The 10,182-nt window shown below is 30.1% G+C and overlaps 1 protein-coding gene across 1 annotated transcript in view; it reads right to left on the bottom strand.

The window, feature by feature from the left end:
• LOC117175275 (metabotropic glutamate receptor 1-like) overlaps positions 1–10,182 on the bottom strand; it is a 173,488-nt gene that overhangs the window by 18,001 nt on the left and 145,305 nt on the right. The window contains 4 exon segments of the mRNA XM_033364984.1: positions 805–1,041; positions 2,409–2,436; positions 4,695–5,009; positions 7,613–7,798. Of these exon segments, the coding sequence (XP_033220875.1) occupies positions 805–1,041; positions 2,409–2,436; positions 4,695–5,009; positions 7,613–7,798 (766 nt within the window).

Raw genomic sequence — 10,182 nt, 5'->3', positions numbered from 1 at the left:
GCTATCTAAGGATGGTACTATAGAACGCCACCTCAAGGTAGGCCTAGTGGCGCCATCTCTTGGTCAGGCCGGAAACTTATCAATCCACCCTCGTACTTCATCACATGTATCAGTAATTTTCTCTAAAACTATCACTCGCAAGAAAAAATGTTTAAAACAAAAGATGTGTATCTCGATGAGGTCTACAATGTTTACTGAACAGATTTTGCGAAATCTTGCGTATTAAATGAGGTAAACTCGAAAAACTTTAATTTTTAAGGAGTATTTTACATGATAATCGATGTATCACTAATTTTCGCGAAAACTATCACTCGCAGATAAAAATATTACAAGTAAAAGATGTATAACTTGATTATATCTACAAATTTTGTTGAGAAAATTTGGTGATATCGTGCACATTGGTTTAGATAAACGCAAAAAGCCATGACTTTTATCAGTTTTTCATGATAAAAGCAAAAAAAAACGTGATTCTGATGGTTTCGCATGATTTTACCATGAAAATCGTCTTATCGTTAATTTCGACTATGATATTCGTAATCAGCATGTCAAAATACATAAGTATACAGCGTTTGAAGAAAATCGAAGAATTCAGCTTTCGTAACTTTATCTTTGAAACAATTATAAAACGAAACTAAAATTTACAATTAGCGGCCTTTCTTTGTAAACAAAAAAAAAGAGAAGAAACAGAAGTTTCTTAAAAACAGGGACCAAAAAAGAAATTCCTAAGAAAGAGGTAGAAATATGGGAATGAGGTAAGGAGTGTAAAGTTTGCATTAAAAATTGAAAAGACGAGAGATTTCTTACCTTGAAATCTTAATTCATCGGTTCCAGAAAGTCGATAAATCGCCTGCTTTGCTGGCGGTTCTGCTATAGCCGCTGCGACACGAGCCCCTATGTGACATCTGATTGATTTAGTAGTTGTGAATAACGCACGATTATTGCGCTCCGGCCTCAGCACAATGATGTATAATTTAGGCAGGAATAGGAATATCAGTGTAACTGATGCACTCAAGGTCACACACATACACATCGTTATCACCTAAAAAAATATTCTTTCTTAAAAAAAATTTGGGCTGTATACAGCGCCACATCGCGTTTAGACTGCGTACAGATCTCCCTCGAGTTTGGTCGCTGTACAGCTCCAATTCGTGTGTATAAGCATACGACATGGAGCTATATAATGGAGACACGCGACGGAGAGGTGTATACCGCCTAAGCCATTTTTACCCATTTTTACCCCTATCTTTAGAAAAATTCATTATAAGCTAAATTTTTTGAAGTCTCCATTCTATACAGCTTCACGTCGCATTTAGGCAGTGTACAGCTCCAAGTCCTTTGAATAAGCCTAGGATCTTCGAGTTGTACCCCGCCCAAATGCGACGGAGGGTTGTACACCGCCTAAACGCGACTTGAAACCGTATTAAGTGAAAGCGTCGATTTGAGAATTTTCTTTATTTTTTTAAGCTTCGATTAATTGTTTAAGAATTAAAAGAAACTGCTGAGCAGATTAAAATTGAGAAAAATAAGAATGAAGAAGCAGCAATTTTAGAAGATGTCGAAAAATAAAGGAAAAGTATAAGAAAATTAGAAACTGATTTAGTCTGCTCTAAAAGTATTTCAGGAAGCTAAAAAAAATGATAACATTTAATTCATAAATGAAATTTGATTTTATTTGTTATTAATATTTGTGGTTTCTTGATAAAGTGTTGTCCTTATTAATATTTATTTATAACCATGGTATTTTTTAAAGTAAAAATTTTTCTTTATAAAAATAAATCCCCATTTTTTGAAAAAAAGATTCCTTTATTTTTCCTGTAATCCATTTGTTGAACGATTGTGATCCGTGTATATATTTAAAATTCGACCTCTTAATTAAATTTAGAATACAGAATGAATCTATCCCCAGTTTTTTTCTTTTACTCGAGAAAACGTTTTTACTTCTCATAATGGTTATGCCGATTTTATTTCAGATGCCTGTTGATGATATATTACTTCCTGAAGAAAACAACGCTTGTCGATTTTGCATAGCGGAAATTTGTATTCAAATGATATAAGAAAGAAGGAAAATAATTTGGCTGATATTGCAAATAACTTTTCTTGTCGTTCAGAAAATTTCCATTAAGCAAATGAATTTTTCTTCGAAAAAATTAAGTAAGTATTCTAACTTGGAGATAGTTTTCTTATTCAATTTTAGTACCAAGTGGAACTAAAATCGCAGATAAGGAGAACATTTTTTTCTTATTTTTTACCCCTTGCCTAAAAAATGTTTTAACCCCCCCCCCCCCAATGTTACGTAATTTTTTCAAATATTACATTAAATCAAATTTAATTAACTACTACTCCGAAAATTTGAATCGAAAGTCTACACAATTGAATAAATTTCAATTTTATGCTATAAAATTGAATGGTATTTAGTTTTAAATCTTTAAAATTCAACTGTTCAAAAAAAGCATTCTGAAGGGCCTCATTTTCTAACATACACAATGAATAATGAATATTAAAGAGCCTTTAATTTCAAATCTTAAAAATTAAAGAATTTTCAATTGGGAATCTTCCAAATTAAATTATTTAAAAAAATTCAAAATTGAATAATAATGAATAATAATAAAGATTTTCAATTCTATATATTTTCGAAATTTAAGAATTTTCAATTACAAGTCTTCGAAATTGTAGGCCTTTTGAATAACAAGCCTTTAAAATTGAAGAGTTTTTAATTTCGAAAAACAATTAGAAGTTATGCTTTAATATTTTACCAGTAAAAATTCTGCAACTGTGATGATTTTAATTTGGAATTTGTATGATTTGAATGATCAAATCTTGAAAAATTATGAATTTTCCATCGACAATCATCCAATTTCAATTACGTTTTCCATAGAAATATTTAAAATTAAATAATTTTCAACTATAAATATTCCAAATGAATTAATTAAAAATGGTGAATATTAGAAATTTCAAAGTGAAAATTATTCAAAAAGAATAATTTGAAATTTAAAATGTTCAAAATTGAGCTATTTCAACAAAGAACCTTCAAAATTGCTTAAAAATATAAATCTTGACAATTGAATAATTTCTATTTCTATATTTTCAAAATGATGATAATTTAAATTTGAAATTTTTATAATTTGGAAGATGAAGAATTGAAAATTCTTGACTTTTAATCATCAAAATCATCCAGATTAAAGAATTTTCATTTATATTTCAAATTAAAGGGTTTTAAGTTGTAAATCTACAAAATGAAACTATTTAAAAAAATATTAAAAATGACATCTTTCAAAATTATACGCGTTAAGAATCGTAGAATCTGCAATGGCAAATCTTGAACACTGAAGAATTTTCCATTGTGAATCTTCAAAATAGAAGTACGTATTCTAAAAAAACATTTAAAATTACATCGTTTTGAACTATAAATATTCCAAATTTAAAATATCCTCAATAGCAATTTGAGAAAATTAAGAATTTTGAATTGGAAATTGTTAAAATCGCAAATTTGTAAAAATGAAAAAACGGAATAAATTGAACTATAGAAAAAGTTAAAACTACTTTAAAAGTGTGTTTAATTTTTCTTAATTTTGAAAATTTACAATTAAGAATTATGCGAATGTAAAGTTTTAAAATGAAAAATTCTGTAAATCTGATCATTTATATTTGAAATTCCTTCAATTTGGAAGATTTAAAAATAAAGACTCTTAACTTTTTATCTTCGAAATCGTTCAAATTTAAGATTTTTTTACACATTTATGAAACTGAAGGGTTCCCGATGGTAAACCTTCTAAATTTAATATTAAAAAACATTTTTCTTTAAATGCAAACATGTTTTTTCTGAATGCCTTTTTAAAGAACATCTTATTATGATATAAAATATAAATTTAATTATTAATTTATTTTGTGCTTGCATTTTGTATTGGGATGAAGATAGTAGTTAAATGAAAGTTACAGATTACTAAAAGCCGATTAAAATTGAATTTATAATTGAAATTAAAATTAACCTAAATTTGGATGAAAATCGACTTATCTATTTAATTATTTATATATTTAGTTATATTTTGTATTTTTAAAAATTTAAGCATATATTTCAATTTAATAAATGGGCCATCAAAATAAAACACATGTTAAAAGCGATATATTTTTGCTAGTTTTTTTACTACTACAAGTCTCCAATTATTTAATATGTTTCTAAATTTCATTTCAAAGAGGAATTTCCGCACTTATGTGCAGAATTTTTTCTAGATTTGCATTTTTCTGGATTTTTCGACAAGTCAAACGTGAACCTAAATAAAGAAATTATACACTTTTACACATTTTTTTTTATCAAATCGAATTTTTATCCAATTTTACTTCCTGTTTAATCTGCCGTCAAATCCAGGAATGTTGATGACCCAACCTCAGGGTGTCTTTATTAAACAATGCAAAGCCCAATGAAGATAAATAATTTTGAATAATTTTGGGGGTAGTTTTAATTAAAAAAATTGCAAAAAAGTCTTTGTTTTTATACGGATATTTTTGTACAAAATGATGGAAAAAATAAAAATACTAATCTAATGATACCCATATTGAAGTCTTTACTATTATTTTTTATTTATGAATTTTCTATAGAATTGATTTGTAAAATAACTGAAGCACTTGAAAGTCGATGAAACATGTAAAGAAGATATTGAATTTAAAATCGATCATTAATATAGGAGCGATAAAATTACCTTTGATTGACTGCCAAAATATATAGGTACAAAGGCCACCCAAATTACGCAGGTGGTGTACATCGCAAAGCCAATAAATTTTGCTTCGTTGAAATTTTCTGGAACATTGCGAGTTTTTACAGCGTATAGGGTACAAAGGCCTAGCAATAGGGCATCAAAAACGAAAGGAGATAAAACAGCCCTGTAGGTCGTTGAACAGGTGAGGACCGCTCGATGAGTGGCGGGAAATTCTAAAAGTGGCTCTGGAGGATCTATCAAGAGCATCGTCGATACCACTGCCACCTCTATCATTATTAAAATACATGTTATCACTACCTGTAAAAAATATTTTTTTAAATATTCTACAATTTAGATTGAAAGAACCGAGGGGTCAACCACTAGCTATTTTGATGTACACCTGAGTTTTTAAAATTCAAGAGACTTCAAAAGAATTCAGAGGAATACAAAAAATTAAAATAAGTTGGAAGGAGTTCGATTAGACTGAAAAAGCAATCGAAGTAGGCAAAGTTGAAGATGTTTATTAAGTTGTTCAACTCTCTCACCTCTTTTATTTCTCCCCCTCTCTCCTCCTCTTTGTCATCTAATCCTACTTTATACCCTCCTCATCATGCTACCTCCCCTCTCATCCAGTCCTTCTTTACTTCCGCTTACTACCCCCCAGTCTACTACATTCCAACTCCTTTCCCTACTACTTCTACTTCCCATATAATCCGTTAATTTCTCTCCATTTACTTTTCCTCTTCTTCTTTGCTTGCCATAAATCTACTAATTATATTTCCCTCTACTTTCCTTTTCCTCCCCATACTCCCCCATCCGCTCTTAATTTCTCCCCACCCTCTTCATTCCCTTCCCTTCCAAACTTTTCTACTTCTTCCCTACTTTCCTTCCCCCTAATTCATCTGCTACTAAGCTACTCCCCAAACTCTACAATACTTCCTATATTTACACACATCCTTCATACTCGTCATAGCCTGTCCCCTCATCTAATTTCACTCTTCTTAATTCCTTTCTTTCCATCCATCCTACCTCACACTTGCTCTTCCCTCCGTCCGAATGACTTTACCCTCACGTCAAGGGAATGGAAAAGAAATCGCTAGCAATTTTGATATAGACTTAAGTCCTACTACTACTTACTTACTACTACTTACTACTTACTACTACTTTCTATCTGCTCCCATACTATTCCTACACCTCATCACCGCTCTACTTTCCTTATTCTTTCCTACATTCCCAACTCTGCCAATCTGTCTATCCCTATCTATCCCCCCTAGTTCCCATCTCATCCCCACAATCCTCTATCATACTTTCCCTTTTCCCCAAATAATTCCGCTACTCTCACTTCCGGTTTTCCAAACTACCACCCTTAATATCTCTTTCCTTGCTATCTACTCACTTCATCCTGACGTTAAGAGAATTGAAAAAAATTCACTAGCAATTTTCATGTGAACATGAGTTCTAGAATTCAAGAGAACGAGCTCAAAGGAATACAAACTAGGAAAGTAATTCAAACAAATTAAAAGGAATTTAAGTAGACTTTAATACAATAATCAAAGTATGTCCTCTTCTACACCACGTGCCACGTATTCTCCCTATTACCTACTATTCTGCTACTTTATCTCTCTCCCATACTTTCTCTACTTCTTATCTACTCTTCACACTCCACCATGCTACCTTCACTTCTTTTCCCCCATACTACCCCTCTTCCCCAACTTATTCCCTCCCCCTCACTTTCCCAACCCTAAATTTCGATCTTTCGATCCATCCCCCCTTTCACTTCCTCATTCCTCCCACTGACTTACGTCACACTTATACCAAGGAAATTAAAAAGCATTCATAGTAATTCAAGGAAATATAGAAGAATTCACAATACATTAAATAAATTTAAAGAATTCAAAAGAAATAAACAGCATTCAAGATAATTTAATATACAAGAAATTTTTTTTTTCTCAGATGGCACCACTACAAACCACCATTTTGGGTTATAAATGATCCTTGATTTTTGGCAGGATTAAACAAAAATATTGAGGATTTTACCAAGTCGGTTTGTGCAAATAAAATGTTTAATTTATTTTAAAAATCGCAATTTGTATATTTTCACTTGGATATTCGTAAACATCCGTTTAAGAATACAGTTTTTTTTTCTTAATTTAAGTAAGATTAGTCTACGCAGTTTTTTGTGGATTCTAGAAAAATAGGTCTAACATAAAACATCATTTGAATCTTAAAATAAAACAACTCCAAAAATGATATCAATATTAAAATATTAAAAAACTAATTAATATAAAGTAAATTTAAAATAAAATGATATTTTTTGTGTGGAAAATTGCACTAAAAATCTGAGTGATTTATTAGAGTAAAAATAGTACATTGTATGCCTGCTGAAGTAAACGAATTAATTAAACAGCAATTATTTAAATAAAATAAAATAGAAAAATAGAAGAACAAAATAGAAAAACAAAAGCTTTGTAGGGACGCCATTTGAAAGAAAAAAGTAATCTTTTAGTCATGTGTAATCAAGAATTGAAAGAATTCAAATGAATGTAAAGAATTTAAAGAAATTCAAGACGAATTGAAAAGTCTTCAACCGAATTTAAAAGAATTGAAAAGACTTGAAGATGAATTTAAACAAATTGAAAAGAATTAAAGACGAAACCAAAAAAATCGAAAAGAATTGAAGACAAATTGAAAAGAATTGAAGATAAATTCAAAATAATTTAAGGAATTTAAAAATAATTCAAAAGTTTAAATAATTAAAGTTAATTCTGATGCTTTAAAGTAAATTAAAAAAGATTGAAGGGAATTAAAAAGGATTCAGCTGAATGCTCTAGTGGTTAATCCTTCGCAAAGGCGAATTCATTAACAATTAGAAAATGAGTATGGTCATTATAATATTAGAATCAGAAAAACTAATTCCTTACTTGAGCTGTAGTAGACATAAAAAGCTTCTTTCGGTTTGGAAAGCGTTTTTTTGAGCCGGCCAATATCCTCGCTATTCTATTAGTTTTTGTAAATAAACTCGCGTATATCATCGCGAAACTAATTCCCGGCATCAGTCTACTTAAGGTACAAGATATGATTGCAGGTTTTGCTAAAATGGGAAAAACCTGGAAAAAATGAATAATATGAATGAAGTTATATAAACACGAATTAATTAATGAAATTAATTAATTAGAAGTTAGTGTACGCCAGAAATATCAGAATATGCAAGTGGTCGCTTGATTTTGATAAAACTTTGTGAAATTTATATAAGAGACATTTGGTGCAGTAAATTGAAAAAAGAGCTACCAAATTAACGGATATCTCTCTGTCTCTCTCTTACAAGTACACTTTCTATAGTCTATACCTTTTATCTCTATTCGCGTTTCTGTATGTGGCGTTTCGCAGTTACTCTATTCGGTATCCCCACTACTGCCAGACTTACAAAAGCCTGTTAATCATGTTTCTCTCTCTCTTCTCTCTCCCAGCAGTCTCTTACCACGCGATTCCCTCAAAATGCATGATGATTCCTCAGGAGAAATTTCAATGATAATCCATGAAAGTTTAATTATTGATATTTCTGAAATTGTAGAACGAAATTTGATGAAAATTAAAGATGTTGTACACAAAAGTAACGCTTCAATAACATAATATAGAAGAAATTTTCTTTTAAAATTTTCACCGAAAAAAGTAAATAAAATTGTTTAATTTTTTGTCTTTTGAAATAGGAGTGAATTGAAAAAAGACCGACGAACGGGCCGGCCCAATCAACGGATTCCATATCTCTCTGTATCTCTCTGATAAGTATAGTTTCTACAAAGAAATTATTTTTCCATACCTACTATCTCTATTTGCATCTCCCTTTTGTGCGGCGATTCGCAACTGTTCTAAAGACTACTCTTCGATATCCCCACTACCGACAGGCTAATAAAACCCTGTATGGGCTATCTATCTCTCTCTGCACTCGCTTACTATGCGACCTACTCAAAACTTCTGATTTCTTACAAAAAATTTAAAATTTGATCCAGCAAAGTTTCACTTCTGTCATGTGGCCCCACTGCCACACACTGTTTTTTTTTTTAGAAATCACCGTTAATAACAAGTTTTTCATAAATACGCTTAATTCTGTTGCGGAATCAACTAGTAATATCTTGCCAATAATTGCTTGCTGTCATATTTTTTATATTGCATTTGTTGTTTAATTATTCAAAGAATTTTCATAAACAAATGTTCATTTTGAAATCTCTTCATGAAAATGGTCAAAAAGCGCATTTTTTTAAATAAAAATTGTTGAAATAGTAAACAGTTTTTTAAAATATGAAAAACATGTCAACGATTATTATATGTCATATTTCATACAAAAGCATTGGATTTCCAGTGTAGTTCATCATTGTCAATTATAAAAAAATTATTTTCGTTCATTAATTTGCTTATAACATTATAAACAATTTGTTTACTCTTTCCCACTGGAAATTATTTTTAGTTACTAGTTATATCTCGAAGACTAAAGGCTATTTACAAAAAAAGATAAAAGTATTGTTTAAGAATTGACCTGTCAAGAAGAGTCATCATTAAATTTTTGCTGTTTAATGAAACATGAAATTATAAGTAAATTGTATATTGTAACTAAAAACTGTAAGATTTTGACAAGAAAATGGACTTAAAAATTTGTTGGAATTTTTGTTGTCAAAATTTGGAAAACAAAATTTCTGCATTATAATATTAGAGCGTAAATTCTTTCCTACAGTATCTAAGTTTGATTAAAATTCGTTCCACAGTTTGAGAAATATCAGTAATTAAAGAAAGTGATTCAAAAATTCAACAAAGCGTAACTCCCGTAATTCTGAAAATTGAAAAAAATGCTCCAGGCAAGAAATGTCTCTTATATAACACTATAATTTTACATAGTTTCATTAAAATTCCACTCGCAGATACAGAAATATCAAAAAATCAAAGAATGTGATGCAAAAATTGAACATAGCGCAATCATTGCAATTGAAGCAATTTAATCTAGTGAGTATTGAATTATCACGTGAGAAAGACCAAAATAAAATTTCGATTTTCAAGGAATTTTGTGCTTCTACTCCAGCTCTTGACTAAAGGGGCATCTGAAATTTAGCATGATCGCTCAAAAAATTATTACATCATATAATCGTAAATATTTTTAAATAATTAGTGGCTAAAATGAAAGGAAAAATCCTAAAGATCACTTTTGTAAAATATCAAATTAATAAATTCGTCTTTCTAGTTCCTGACAAGCGTTGCAGTTGAAGAATAAAATTCCTTAAATATCAGAATAGTATTTTTTCTTTCTTATTTGATTATTTAATACCGATTAGGCCAAATTACGCCAGGTAAGGCTTAATTAATGTAGAATTTTATAAAATATTCAACGGTTTTTTATAAATATTTTTATCTACCAGGTGTATACATATGAAACCGGTATTGCCATCTAGCGGCCAGTAGGCACACTTGTAGGCACTGTCGGAACTTACCATTTGTGCTAATTGGC

This window comes from Belonocnema kinseyi, chromosome 6 (genome assembly GCF_010883055.1).
Source record: "Belonocnema kinseyi isolate 2016_QV_RU_SX_M_011 chromosome 6, B_treatae_v1, whole genome shotgun sequence".
NCBI classification, from domain to species: domain Eukaryota; kingdom Metazoa; phylum Arthropoda; class Insecta; order Hymenoptera; family Cynipidae; genus Belonocnema; species Belonocnema kinseyi.
This window is presented reverse-complemented; position numbering and strand designations above follow the sequence as displayed.